Source organism: Heloderma suspectum, chromosome 7 (genome assembly GCF_057233095.1).
Source record: "Heloderma suspectum isolate Gila_16-S chromosome 7, 16-S_ref, whole genome shotgun sequence".
Classification (NCBI taxonomy): domain Eukaryota; kingdom Metazoa; phylum Chordata; class Lepidosauria; order Squamata; family Helodermatidae; genus Heloderma; species Heloderma suspectum.
In genome coordinates this window covers 3000912-3016008 of record NC_139464.1, presented here as the reverse complement: position 1 = coordinate 3016008, position 15097 = coordinate 3000912, and the positions used below count along the sequence as shown (strand labels likewise).

The 15097-nt window shown below is 46.6% G+C and overlaps 1 protein-coding gene across 4 annotated transcripts in view; it reads right to left on the bottom strand.

Moving 5' to 3' along the window:
• Positions 1 to 4543: 4543 nt before the first annotated feature.
• Positions 4544 to 15097, bottom strand: part of LOC146339226 (lithostathine-like) — a 33583-nt gene continuing 23029 nt past the window's right edge. For 2 of the 4 annotated variants that reach the window (XM_084811659.1, XM_084811656.1), the window contains exon 6: positions 4544 to 4873. In XM_084811659.1, coding sequence (XP_084667785.1) covers positions 4803 to 4873 — 71 coding nt within the window. In that variant the 3' untranslated portion in view covers positions 4544 to 4802. The remainder of the gene's footprint in view (positions 4874 to 15097) is intronic. The other 2 variants (XM_084811660.1, XM_084811657.1) reach the window with 1 other exon arrangement.

The window sequence follows — 15097 nt, the reverse complement described above, 5'->3', positions numbered from 1 at the left end:
CACATGGAGCTTTTATCCTGCTATTGAAATCGGTTACTCATGGAAGTTTGTGGGTCCTTATACGACATCGGCAACCTCCAGGGCATCTCCCACACTAAATGACCTTTATTCCATTGTTTAAAAGATTGGAGATAATGAGTTATCAAATTACAGTGCTTGAGTTCCGCTGGAGTTCCCTCATGAAAAAGGAAAACCTCAATAGGAGGAGCTAGACCACAGCGCCATCTAGCGGCTGTATAATGAAACATATGGAAGACTCAGAGAAGGGGGAAAGGAGGGGTAAAGGGGGGGAAAGGAAGCACGTGTAAAGGGAGTCCGTCGTGATCCTGCATTTAAAATGGAAGCAGAAAGCCCCGCTTTAAATGCAGGATTTTAGGCTGGTGTAGAGATGCTCTTAGCCATGATGATATGAAACTTCCAGGTTCAGAGGCAGTCGACCCAGGGCTGGCCCAAGACATGTTGCCTTAGTCTGCCTCAAGGAGGGGGTCGACCCTGAGCCTACCTTTGAAATGCCAGTTGTTGGGGAGCAAGAGGGGGAGAAGGGTATTGCCCACGCCCTATTTGTGGGCTTCCCAGAGGCATCTGCTTGGCCACCATTGTAAACAGATTGCTGCATTAGGTGGCCTTTGGTCTTATATGCTTAAGAGCTGCTTTCTGATGCAGTTGCTCAAATGGATCTAGCATGATTGATTGCCATATTTGGGGTGTCAAGGAGACATTTTCCTTGGGTCTGATTATTTCATGACCCAGAAATGGGATACTGTCTTGCCCTGCAGCATTTGGCTTGGCTTATTTGCTTGAGTTGACTGCTTTTACTCTATAAGTGCTCTAGTGTGGTGCTCTTTGCTCTTGATTGTGTGGGGCATCTCCTGGTCTCTTCTCGCAGCACATGGCTGAGGTCTAGATTATGAAGAAACATTTGCTGCAGCTTGGGAAGAGTTAGACTGATTCTATGCCTTGAGGCTCAGCAATGCTGATTTTCTTTTACTACATACCCCAGGAGTCAGCTATGATAGGAACCTGACCACGCAGAGGATTAAACGGGTCCTGGTAGACCTGCAACTCTTCATTTTTTGTGGTGGTGTGGTGTGTGTGTGTACATATATGTGTGTGTGATTACCAGACACATTCTCCCAACTTTATTTTGCTTACAAAAAATGTGAATTGATAATTTGATTGATTTTTGCAACATCCCCAGATATGATTGCTGTTGTATGTAGCCGTTTTAGGCCACAACCCTATGCATACTTACTTGGGGATAGACCATACCGAATGCTTTGACTTAGATTCCTGCACTGAGCAGGGGGTTGGACTCGACGGTCTTATAGGCCCCTTCCATTCTATGATTCTATGAGATGCATTTCTCATAGAATCATAGAATCATGATGCCAACTGTGGATAATCAAATGGGGAAAAGATTTGTGGGATTCATAGAACTGGCCTTATCAGTAAGCAAAGACATAAAACTCTCATTTGGGGAAAGATTGTAGCTCAGTGATTGAAAGCACCTGCTTCACATGCAAACAGTCACAGGTTCAATGTGCGGCACCTCCAGGTAGGGGTAGGAAGACCCACTGGTAGTCAGTGTTGACAATACTGAGCTAGATCAACGGTCTGGCTCGGTATAAGGCAGCCTCCTCTGTTCCACGTCTTAAAGGAACTGCCATTTCCTTGTCGTCTCCCACCTCCTTCTCTGTGTGCTATGGGCAGGGGAAGCAAGTGCCATTTTGATTTTGAGCTTTGGGTGCAAACATCTCTAAGGCCAACACTGACAATCGAGATCCAGGTATAGGCTGGAGAAAGCTACTTTCCCAAGATTGTTAAGTGGAATTCACATCATTTTTCCATTCCTGGTGCGAGGACCTACATTACCCAAGAGAATTGGGAAAAAAACACCTAGAACTGGGATGGTGAAGAGCAATGGGTGTACGGATTGTATAAAATCAGTTCTGTCTGTGTTTTGTGGATTGTCAGGCGCGTATTGTTCTGTCGTCTGCCCAGTGACAGAATCAGATTTTAGCTTTTGAATTTATGCAAATTTGCATTTGCACAAATTTGGATGTGTGAAAATGTGCAAATTCCCCCCAAATGTGCTAAATCCCCCAATATGTGCATTTTCACACTTTAGCTTATGGAGGAAATGCATATTTTTGGCTGGATTTTTAATTCTGCACATTTTTCTATGGACTAAATTTGCACAACATTCAGGAAAGTTGGAAAAATGGTCCGCAACTCCACAGAATCCACCCAACAGGGGAGAAGCCAGTCCATCCGCTATGGAATCTGCGAATTGGATTAATAAAAATCCATACCCATTTGGTTCTGTTGCTGATTTCTCCAACATCCCAAAATACAGATGACCATTTACTATGCTGTAAATTGCCACAGAGGTCATACAGCCGGCTGTACACATCTGTAGCATCCCTCATATGGTGGGAATGTCGCCTGCTTCCCTGGATGTCTGATTGGGTGCAAATGCATGGTAAGGTTACTTCAGAGAGCTTGGATGATCTTAAAAGCAGCAAGGCAGGCACAAAGGAAAGCAGCCCCCATTTTTAGACATCAGCAGGGACTATTAGAATTCAGGATATAGCACTGGATGGTGTGGAAAGACCCTCTAGTAAATGACAGGTTCCATTCATCACTTGGCAAGTTGTTACAAATGGTCATGGTTAAATGCACCGTAAGGTAAGTTACCACTTGGCAAATGGATTGCTCTGTCTACTGAATGAACACATTAGGATGTGTTGTATTGAACAGTTCATAAGACCAGTTCAGCACGTGAGTATGAATACAGGACTTCACTGCAAACCCAGCAAACAACTTCTCCAACAGGCTTATTCTGTTCTTTGTCAGTCCCAGAGATGGAGAATAGATGCCATTAATTAACTGGTTATTCTAAATAACACTTAATAGCTGATGTTTGAGCAGGAACTTTTCCAGCTTCATGTCTCCACTTGGGACTTCCACTCAATAGCTGGAAACTGTCTCCACGGAGCAGGTCACTGGGGTGGGGGCAGGGGCTGCTAATGGGGAAAAGTTGGCTTCACCAGGGATTTCATTAGCTAGCATGTTTTTCTGTCTCAACCAAATGAGGGGCAATGGGAGTCATTAAAAGTTTGCTTGCCAGAGACAGTGCCATAGCTGTGCTGCGTGCGTTCAGTTCTGCCCTTGTTATAATCGTGTTTTCATGAGAAATACAATGAATTTCATCACCTTGATCTTGTTATTGCATGAAGTTATGTTACTGTTCCCATCCTTCCTTCACTTCTCTCCCTGCAAACAGGAATTCATGGCAGGAGGGCTCAGGAATATAACATGCTGTTTTTAAAGTTGTGGGGAAGGGGATGTGACCTTCTGGGGAACCCCAGAGGGCCAGATTGGGACCCTAGGTGAGCCAGATTGGGACTCTGGGCCTGAATTTCTGCACCCCTGATCTAAGGAGATGCCACATTTCAAGGCTGTCCATTTTCATTCTGGTTTTGAACAAAAGTGTGATGGCTCCAGGGTCCCTCATAATGGCTAAGGCTCCATTTGGTCTTCCTATTATCACCAGTCCAAAGGCCTTTCGTTTGGATGTTTATTGATAATGTGGTGCATCCAGTTATCAACAATCAGGTTGAGTCTTTCACCCTATTTTGATTTGTGACCCAAAAGCCAGGACACGTGAGGTTAGCCTGTGCCCACAGTATTTTTTCCAAGTATCCATGACCAACCAGAAGCTGAGGTCTTTTGCGGGTTCCTCTTTCTCTGAAGCCAGATAATTATAATTGGTTATACTCTATTTCTTTTCCTTTACTCCTCTAAATGTATCCATCTCACGCCCATTACCCACCATTCTTTCCAGCACCCAAGTCGTCTCGGGATGTATAGCCTCCCAGTCCCCTTCCTTGCCCCTTGCCTCCTTCCACTCCTTATTTGGCAAACGTTACTTTCCCCCATCTCCATTTTTTTCTATTCCTATCCCAGGCCTAGTAGAAGTAGCGTATTGGCCCATGTACTAGGGGGTTGGTATACTGACAAAGCCATTTTTCTCTTTTGTAACCCATTTCCAATATCTGTTAAAAATAAAGTCTGTAACTTTGGACTTGAGTGATTGTTTGAACTATTTCCCCTTAATTTTGAAGTAGCAATTCCCCACTTTGTTGAAGCACAGTGGATAAACCTGCTGGGTGCATGTCACACCTCTGGCAAAGATCCCTTTATTCCCACATTCATCATGACACAGGTACACATGCGAGTTTGCATCTGTGTCTGAATGTAGGACATGTGGCATCAGTCCTTGCTTTTGTTGTACATCTTATATTGGAAGGATCTATGGCCCGGATTGGTGAATTTGACTCTAGAGGGATGTGGCCAGTTTGGGCTATGAGCCTCAGGCTGACAGCCTTAAAAAAACTAATTAGTAAACACGAGGGTGATATGAGTGCTCATTCTCTTCCTATCACTGTGGAAGACAGACCCTCCCCCAAGTGAAGCTTGTTGGGAGAGGTGAAAGGGACAGCTGTCTGTCCAGGGGTGGAAGAACAGACCCAGAACAACTGGAGCTGCTGACAAAGTTTATTACCAAGCAGAGGAGCACATTCTCCAGAAAGACGGGCAGAGAAAGCCGAAGTGACCTTTAGTCACAGCCGACGGGAACAGTATGCCTAATGCCCAGATGGACTCCAGGTCTCTGGCAAAGAGGTTTTGCACCGTGGGGAAGGGTCTCGGAAGGTGCAGGAGAAACATCTTCAGCTCAGCAGGCGTAATTAGCTTCCAAAAAGGTGCTGAGCGCTCCCTAGATATGCAGAGCACTTGGCCTACGAGGCTCTCCATTTGCAGAGAAATGGAAACTTGGAATTACAGCTACTATCTTCCCACTGCTTATTCCCTGAAAGAAGGAAGGGATAGTGAAATGGTGGCCATGTCTATGGACATATCCCTCTCTGTAGGAAACTGCTTTGGCAAGATTATCTAATTTGGGGCAATCACACATGCTTCAACACAGAGCCCCACTGCCTTCCTAATGGGCAGCATTATGCTCCTGGACGGATGTGATCACCTCCCAAACATATACATAAGAACAGAAGTGTCATCCTGGACCAGGCCAAGGGTCCATCTAGTCCAGCATTCTGTTCATACAGTGGCCAACCCATAAGTAGGACATAAGTAGGGAAGTTGGAAGAATCCATGTGGAGGATGAAGTTCGCTGAGCTTTCAGCAGCTTGGCCCCCTGGACTCCAGCTTGTAAACTGGTGAGCTGGCCTGACTTGATCTGTATGACTTGGGCCAGCTTGCGAATTTCTGTTTGTTTGTTTTTCTAAAATCACTATTTATGCAAATTGCAGCTGCAATTTGTGCAAAATTGGGCATATTACTGCCACAATTTGTGCAAATTACACAAATTAAAGCTGACATTTCCATAAATTACACAAAATTGTAGCTGGAATTTGCAAAAATAGTGATTTGGGGAGTGGGGGAACCTGAGAAATTTCCTGGATTCCAAAAAAAAAAAAGCCTGCAGTTTGGCTTGCAAATGCAAGCTGAGCTGGAGGCTCCAGGAAAATCTGACAAGCCCCAAAAGGGCCAGATTTCCCCACGACGGCCATCACTAGACATGAGTGAAATAGTACCATCCCACCTGTGTTCCCAGGCAACTGGTTTACATAAGCATACTGCCTCTGATACTGGAGGTAACATAGAGCCTTCAGGACTAGTAGCCATTGTTAGCCTTCTCGTCCTCCATGAATTTGTCTAACCCCTTTTAAAGCCATCCAAAGCGGGCACCATCACTACCATCACAACAAAGATGATCAGGGGACTGGAAACATATCCCTATGAAGAGAGACTGAAAGAACTGGGCATGTTTTAGCCTTGAGAAGAGAAGACTGAGGGGAGATATGATAGCACTCTTCAAGTACTTGAAAGGTTGCCACAGAGAGGAAGGCCAGCATCTCTTCTCGACCATCCCAGAATGCAGGACACGGAATCTTGGGCTCAAGGTACAGGAAGCCAGATTCCGGCTGAACATCAGGAAAAACTTCCTGATTGTTAGAGCAATACGACAATGGAACCAATGACCTAGGGAAGTGGTGGGCTCTCCCACACTGGAGGCATTCAAGACGAGGCTGGACAGCCGTCTGTCAGGGATGCTCTGACTTGGATTCCTGCATTGAGCAGGGGGTTGGACTCGATGGCCTTGTAGGCCCCTTCCAACCCTACTATTCTATGATTCTATGATCTTGTGGAAGTGAATTCCATAGTTTAACTCTGCGCTGTGTGAAGAAGTTCTTTTATCTGCCCTGAATTGGACTCGATGGCCTTGTAGGCCCCTTCCAACCCTACTATTCTATTCTATGAATCTCCCACCAATCAGCTTCATGGGATGACCCCGCATTCTAGTATTATGAGAGAGGGGAAAACTGTCTCCCTATCCACTTTCTCCACACCATGCATAATTGTGTACTCCTCCTCTATCATATCTCCCTTTACTTAACTTTTTCCCAGGCTAACAATCCCAGCTGTTGTAACCTTTCCCTATCGGGGAGTTGCTCCAGCCCCTTGATCATTATGGTTGCCCTTTTCTGCATTTTTTTCCAACTCTACAATGCCCTTCTTGAAACGTGGTGACCAAAACTGTACAGAGTATTCGAAGAGTGGTTGCATCATAGATTTGTTTAAGAGGAGTGTGATCTTGGCAGTTTTATTTTCAGCTCCTTTCCTAATTATGCCTAACATGGAATTTGCCTTTTTTCACAGCAGCCACACTGGGTGTGTTCACACAACATGGCAGCCCATTGTGAGTGACAAGCTACGTACTGTGGGTTGTTTTGCACATAACCCGCAATGGGTGGTTTGTGCACCTGATAGATGATCAGGCTTGCATTGGTTGTTTCCCCCCTCCCCCTTCCTCCTTCTATCTCAGTCCTCCACCCAGGATCCCAGGATCCTGCATGGCAGAACCAGTCTTCCCTGTCCGCCATAACCCACTGCCCGTTCCAATGGCTACCCCTTGTTAGTCACCAGCTTTTTTTTCTTTAACTTGTTTTTGTCTGTCTTTTGCACTAGTGCTATAGTGGAATAGCACTATAGCACCATGCCAATTTTTTTTTAAGGGGTGGGGGTGGGGAAAGCAGCCAACAGGGATGAAAGTGACCAAGATATGGGGAGAGTAGTGAAAACATCACCTATGAGCAATACAGTGTGGTGGAAATTGAACAGGAACACAATGTTTCCAGCAGCTGTCAGTTGCTCCATCAGAATAGCGCTATAGCACAATGAAAAAACGGGGAAAAGGGGGAAAGTGCTTCACATTACTGACTTTGCAAGGGATGCTCAGGATTTTAAGGGTGGACCCAACCTCCTTGTAGTGCACCCCTCCCTGAGTCAGCATCCCTTCTTTTTCATAGAAAAGTGCACCCTCCCTTTTGCTCCGATCGGGAGGGGAAAGTGGGATGACGCATACTTCAAAAAGGGCATTGTAGAGTTGGAAAAAGTGAAGAAAAGGGCAACCTGTTCAATTCCTCCCACACTGTACTGCTTACTTCTCCTATTCTGTCAGTGTCTTGGTCAGTTTCATCCCTGCTCTCCTCACCTGCTTTCCCCGCTTTCTATTCCACTATAGCGCTGTAGCAAAAGACCAACCAAAAGAAAAGAAAGGTCCATTTGCGTAAATGGCTGGAACACACAAAATATTTTTTTTAAAAGGCAGGCAACCAGTGATAGAGCCTCTAAAGTGCTGTTTGGGCACCGTCAGGGGCTGCCACTGGTGAGGGAAGCTTGAGGCATCTTCACCATGTCGCAAAGAGCAATCACATCTGCAATCAGGAAGAGCAGCAGAGGTTTTTGCTGTTCTTGCCAAGCGACTCACTCACCACTTCCTTCAACCCATGATGGATTGGGTGTCCTGGATTCAGACAATACACCAACTAGGGCTGTGCACAGACCACCTGCTTCACTTCAGATGCAGATTCAGACCTTCCGAAGCAGCCCCACTTCAACTTCAGACTGATTTAGACTCAACCCACTTTGCTTCGGATTCAGATCTGAAGCAAGATTCGGATATCTGAATTATTCGGATTTTATGTTTTCCGATTGACTTGCATTGGAAAACAGACATGGACATAACCTTTTCAGTTTTCATGATAAAAACATGAAATTTGGTGACGTGGCAGCCCCCATGGAGGTGATCCATTTATGCTAGGAACTGGTGAAATTTGATTTTTTTTCAACAAAAACTCTCACCGCAAAGAGCTATAACTTTTCTCTGTTTCCACAGAAGTGCATGAAATCTGAGGATCTCTCAGCCCCCATGGAGGGGATTCCATCTGCCAAATATCAGACAGTTTGGCCCAGTAGTTTTTGTGTTAGGCACAGATAAAATGTGCTGTTCTCAGAAACTCAAACCAAAGGTCATAAAGGGATAATCAGAGAAGTTAGGTGCTTAAGCAGGGATTGGGATGTCACTATCCCTAATCTCTGCTATAGTTTTCTTTGAAGTGCAAATAACCCCTCTCCCCTTTCCTATTCAGCTTCACAGCAGATGACCTCAGGATCTCTTTGGCTGAATGGAATGCAATACACATTACTTGGGAAAACACTCACTCACACACACACGCACATACACACACACACCACACAGATCTAGCCAACTAACTAACCATCAGCTCTCTCCAGTAACTACCTCTCTCTTGCAATGAAACAAGCACTGGCTTTTTTCTCTAATATATAGAGAAATATATTCTTGCTCTATCAGCCAGCCCTCAGGTCTCCGGATGCTGCTATTAAATGCCAGATTGGTTCAGAATAAGACCTCTATCATCCATGATCAATAGTGGAGGAGACGGCTGATCTGGCATGCATAACTGAGACCTGGGCGAATGAGCAGGGAGGAGTTTGTCTCTCCCAGCTCTGTCCATCGGGGTATTTGGTTCAGCATCAGGGAAGACCTGAAGGCCAGGGAGGGGGGTGTTTGCTGTGGCCTATAGGAGTTCCATCTCCCTCTACAGGCTCCTGTCCATGTGACTACTGGTCTGGAGTGTTTGCACCTTGTTTTGGGCCAGCGGGACAGATTGTGGACTCTGTTGGTGCACCACCCACCCCGCTGCTCAACAGACTCCCTATCTGAGCTGACGGAGGAGGTGCACTGTTGTGATCCCCCAGACTGTTGGTTCTGGGGGATGTCAACATTCACACTGAGGACGCTTTGTCTCGGGCGGCTCAGGATTTCATGGCTTCCATGACGACCATGGGACTATCCCAACATGTCATCAGTGAGACGCATGTAGCAGGGCATACTCTAGACTTGGTTTTCTCAACTGGACATGATGGTGATCTGAAGGTGGGGGACTTTGCATCAGTCCCTTTGTCATGGTCAGATCATTACCTGCTGAGGTTTAGACTTACAGCAGCTTTCCCCCTCTGCAAGGGTGGGGGACCTATTAAAATGGTCTGCCCCCGGAGGCTAATGGATCTGGATGGTTTCCAGAGGACTGTGGGGAGGTTCCTGGCTGATATGGTGGGCTCTCCTGTCGAAACCCTGGTTGATCTGTGGAGTGCAGAAATGACCCGGGCAGTTGACATGATTGCTCCTGAGTGCCCTCTCCTGAGTAGAGCTTGTACTGCTCCGTGGTATACCCCAGAGCTGAGAGCGATGAACCAAAACAGGAGACAGCTTGAGTACAGATGGAGAAGAACTCCTAGTGGATGCAATTAAATGCTGATATGTGCCTATAGTAAAGTATATTCAGGGGCAGTGAGGGTGGCAAAAAAACATCATCTTGATCCCTCTATTGAATCTTCTGTCTGCCGCCCAGCAGAGCTGTTCAGAGTCATCCAGGAGCTATTACATGCCGGCCCCAGGGACACTGCAGACCCCTCTGAGGCCTGCTGTAATGCATTTGCGAGGCACTTCCAGGATGAGATCTCTTGCATCTGCCAGGACTTGGACTCCAGTGTTATAGCAGGTGAATCTGGTGAGGTGTCCAGAGCGCAGCTTTGTCCTGTTCTCCTGGATGAGTTTCAGTTGGTGCAGCTCAAGGACGTTGACAAGGTGCTTGGACAGGTCCATGCAGCCACTTCCATACTAGATCCTTGCCCCTCTTGACTTATAAAATCTGGCAGGGAAGGAATAGCTGGCTGGGCCAGGGAGGTGAGTAATGCCTCCTTGAGAGAGGGAGTGGTCCCAGGCCGCCTCAAAGAGGCGGTACTGAGACCACTCCTGAAAAAAACCCCTCCCTGGACCTGGAAAATCTTAGTAATTTTAGGCCAGTGGCAAATGTTCCTTTCCTGGGCAAGGTTCTTGAGCGGGTGGTTGCTAACCAGCTCCAGACACTCTTGGATGAGACTGATTATCAAGATCCATTTCAGTCGGGGTTCAGGCCGGGTTTTGGCATGGAAACAGCCTTGTTCACCCTGTATGATGACCGACAGTATGTCGGGAGAGAGACGGGGGGAGCGTGACCTTGCTGGTTCTCCTTGACCTCTCGGCAGCTTTCAATACAATCGACCATGGCGTCCTTCTGGAACGATTGTCTGAGCTGGGAGTGGGAGGCACTGCATTGCAGTGGTTTCACTCCTGTTTGGAGGGTCGGCTCCAGAAGGTGGTGCTTGTGGAACACTGCTCGGCCCCATGGATTTTCCATTATGGGGTTCCACAGGGGTCGGTTTTGTCCCCCATGCTGTTCAACATCTACACGAAACCATTGGGTGCGGTCATCCGGAGTTTTGGAGTGCTTTGTCATCAGTATTCTGATGACACGCAGCTGTATTTCTCCTTTTCATCTTCTTCAGGTGAGGCTGTGGATGTGCTGAATCAGTGCCTGGCTGTGACAATGGACTGGATGAGGGCTAATAAACTGAAGCTCAATCCAGACAAGACTGAGATGCTGTTGGTGGGTAGTTCTGCTGACCGGATGGAGGGTATTCAACCTGTTCTGGATGGGGTTGCACTCCCCCTGAAGGAGCAGGTCCATAGCTTGGGGGTCCTCCTGGAACCATCTTTGTCGCTTGAGGCTCAGGTGGCCTCAGTGGCACAGAGTGCCTTCTACCAGCTTTGGTTGGTGGCCCAGCTACGCCCCTATCTGGACAGGGATAACCTGGCTTCAGTTGTCTATGCTCTGGTAATCTCCAAGTTAGATTACTGCAATGCACTCTACATGGGGCTGCCTTTGAAGATGGTTCAGAAGCTGCAGCTTGTGCAAAATGCGGTGCCCAGAATGATAACGGGGGCCAGAAGGTCTGAACATATAAGACCAATTCTGGCCCACCTGCACTGGCTGCCTTACGTTTCCAAGCCCAATTCAAGGTGCTGATGTTAACCTATAAAGCCTTACACGGCTTGGGACCATGATACCTGACGGAGTGCCTCTCCCAACACAAACCTACCCGGACACTACGCTCAACATCTAAGGCCCTCCTCCGGCTGCCTATTCTGAGGGAAGCCCGGAAGATGGCGACAAGGGAGAGGGCCTTCTCAGTGGTGGCCCCCAAATTATGGAATGATCTTCCCGACGAGGCCCGCCTGGCGCCAACATTGTTATCCTTTCAGAGCCAGGTTAAGACCTTTCTCTTCTCCAAGGCATTTGGCAGCATATGATAAGGTTTAATTGATCCTGGAATGGCATATGGTTATGGTTGACTGCTTTGAGATTGCTTGTTGAAGTTGTTTTAGATATATGTTCCTGTATATTGTTCTGCTCGTGTGTTTCTTATGGAACTGGCTTTTAAAATCTGTATGTTGTATTTTTAAATGTTTTAATCTTTGTAAACTGCTCAGAGAGCTTTGGCTATCGGGCAGTATAGAAGTGTAATAAATAAACAAATAAACAAACAAATAAATAAATATACAGTATCCCCCCACCCCCACCCCATCCCTCTTCCAACACTGTCATTGATTGGAGACTGCTGGGTTAAATTCAGCCCTAATTTGGCAGCTAGAGTTGCCATTCACCAAAGTTCACTCCCTCCTCCTCCTCCTCCTCTCCCCTTCCCTGGTCTTTCACAAGTTGATACATTTGGAGACAGGCTGTCTGGGCATCAGAAGGCATCAAAATAGCTCCGAATCTCCAAGGCAGACCGAGGTGCTTCGGCAGCGACCTGCTTCGCTTCAGGGCACCTCGGTGCAGTTCTGCTCCACTTCGGATCTTCTGAAGTGCCCCAATTCACTTTGGAGTTCAGATTCAAAACTGAAGCGATGCAGAGCCCTAACGCCAACCCATCATGGGTGAAACAATTCCTAGAACAGACAATGGGTTATCAGGGTGGGTTGTTTCTGAAAAACAACCCACCCTGATAAAACTAGTCCATGTTCACACAACACACTAACCCACCGTGGGTTAGTGTGTGGTGCAAACGCAGTCACTGGGACAACATTTTCACTGAGCTGTCCCCTGCACAGCTCCTGCAGTTCAGCCCCCGTAGTTCAGCGTCACCTCCTACTTCACTGCCCCACCTACATTTGTCTTTGGCACAACATTTCTGCTGTGCCCCCAGGACTGAAAGTGTGGCTCCCTTCTTCTGCATTTTATCATTATGATGACAGATAGATATTTTACAGTATCATCAGTGGGCACAGCCCTTTACACATTAAGAGAGAACAGAGGCTTATAATAGAAAAAATGACCCAGGGAGATAACAGCGGAAGGGAAGGGAAATAGTGGCGAGGTAAACAGATGAAGAATATCTGACTATTGCAGTTACCTGTACTTAGGTTTGGTTACAGTAGGACTAGGGGGTTGGGTCAAAGTCTTCATGGAAGAGGTGGGTTTTGAGGAAGGCTTTGAAAGAAGTGGCATTAGGTGTTCGGGGGAGGGGTTTCCAGGAGTAAGGGGCAGCAATAGCAAAAGGGCAGAGTCATTTGAGGGAGAAGGAGACCTTCAGTTGGCTGAGGGTGCTGGAACTAGATGGGCAGTGATGAAAATGTAGGGAGATATTGGTGGGCAAGTCCATGGAGGATTGTGAAGGCAAGGAGTTTGTGCTGGATCCAGGAGGGGAACTGTGCAGTCAGAGCAATGATAGAAGTGAATTATTTTGGCAGCAGAGCACAGGATAGAGGGGAGACAACCAAGAGGATTGTCTCCCCTTCATGGATCACTGCCTTGTTGTGGCGAAGGGGCTTGTGTAACTCAGTGAAGCCATAAGCTATGCCGTGCAGGGCCACCCAAGACGGACAGGTCATGGCAGAGAGTTCTGACAAAATGTGGTCCACTGGAGAAGGAAATGGCAACCCACTCCAGTATTCTTGCCAAGAAAACCCCATGGAACGTAACACAAGGCTAAAAGAGATGACACCGGAAGATGAGCCCCTCAGGTCGGAAGGTGTCCAATATACTACTGGGGAAGAGCAGAGGGTATTTCCAAGTAGCGCCAGAAAGAGTGAAGCGGCTGGGCCAAAGCCGAAAGGACACTCAGCTGTGGATGTGTCTGGTGGTGAAAAGAAAATCCGATGCTGTAAAGAACAATATTGTTTAGGAACCTGGAATGTCAGATCAATGAATCAAGGTAAGTTGGAGGTGGTCAAACATGAGATGGCAAGATTGAACATCGACATCTTGGGAACCAGCGAACTAAAATGGACAGGCATGGACGAATTTAATTCAGGTGACCATCATATCTACTATTGTGGGCAAGAATCCCTTAGAAGAAATGGAGTAGCACTCATAGTCAACAAAAGGGTGGGAAAAGCAGTCCTGGGGTACAATCTTAAAAACGATAGAATGATCTCAGTACGAATCCAAGGCAAACCATTCAACATCACAGTAATTCAAGTCTATGCCCCAACCACTGAGGCCGAAGAAGCTGAGGTTGATCGGTTCTATGAAGACCTACAACACCTTCTAGAACTAACACCAAAAAAAGATGTCCTCTTCATCATAGGGGATTGGAATGCTAAAGTAGGAAGTCAAGAAATCACTGGGATAACAGGCAAGCATGGCCTTGGTGTACAAAATGAAGCAGGACAAAGGCTAATAGAGTTTTGCCAAGAGAACACGCTGATCATAGCAAACACTCTTTTCCAACAGCACAAGAGACGACTCTACACATGGACATCACCAGATGGTCAATATCAAAATCAGATTGATTATGTCCTTTGCAGCCAAAGATGGAGAAGCTCCATACAGTCAGTCAAAACAAGACCTGGAGCTGACTGTAGCTCAGATCATGAGCTTCTTGTTGCAAAATTCGGCTTAAATTGAAGAACGTCGGGAAAACCACTAAACCATTCAGGTATGACCTCAATCATATCCCTTATGAATACACAGTGGAGGTGAGGAATAGATTTCAGGGATTAGACCTGATAGACAGAGTGTCTGAGGAACTATGGACGGAGGTCCGTAACATTGTTCAGGAGGCAGCAACTCAATCCATCCCAAAGAAAAAGAAATGCAAGAAAGCCAAGTGGCTGTCTGATGAGGCTTTACAAGTAGCTGAGGAAAGAAGGGAAGCGAAAAGCAAGGGAGAAAGGGGAAGATGTATCCAACTGAATGCAGAGTTCCAGAGAATAGCCAGGAGAGACAAGAAGGCCTTCTTAAATGAACAATGCAAAGAAATTGAGGAAAACAACAGAATGGGAAAGACTAGAGATCTCTTCAAGAAAATTGGAGATCTCAAGGGAAAGTTTTGTGCAAAGGCGGGCATGATAAAGGACAAAGAAGGCAGGGACCTAACAGAAGCAGCTGAGATTAAGAAGAGGTGGAAAGAATACACAGAAGAACTATACAGGAAAGATCTGAATGCCCCTGATAGCCATGATAGTGCGGTCACTGAACTTGAGCCGGACATCCTAGAAAGTGAAGTCAAGTGGGCCTTAGGAAGCATTAGTAAGAACAAAGCTAGCGGAGATGACAGTATTCCAGCCGAGCTATTTAAAATCCTAAAAGATGATGCTGTTAAAGTGCTGCATTCAATATGCCAACAAATCTGGAACACTCAACAATGGCCGCAAGACTGGAAAATGTCAGTTTACATTCCAATTCCAAAGAAGGGCAACGCCAAAGAGTGTTCAAACTACCGCACAATTGCACTCATTTCACATGCCAGCAAGGTGATGCTCAAAATCCTACAAGCTAGGCTTCAGCAGTATGCGAACCGAGAACTACCGGAAGTACAAGCTGGG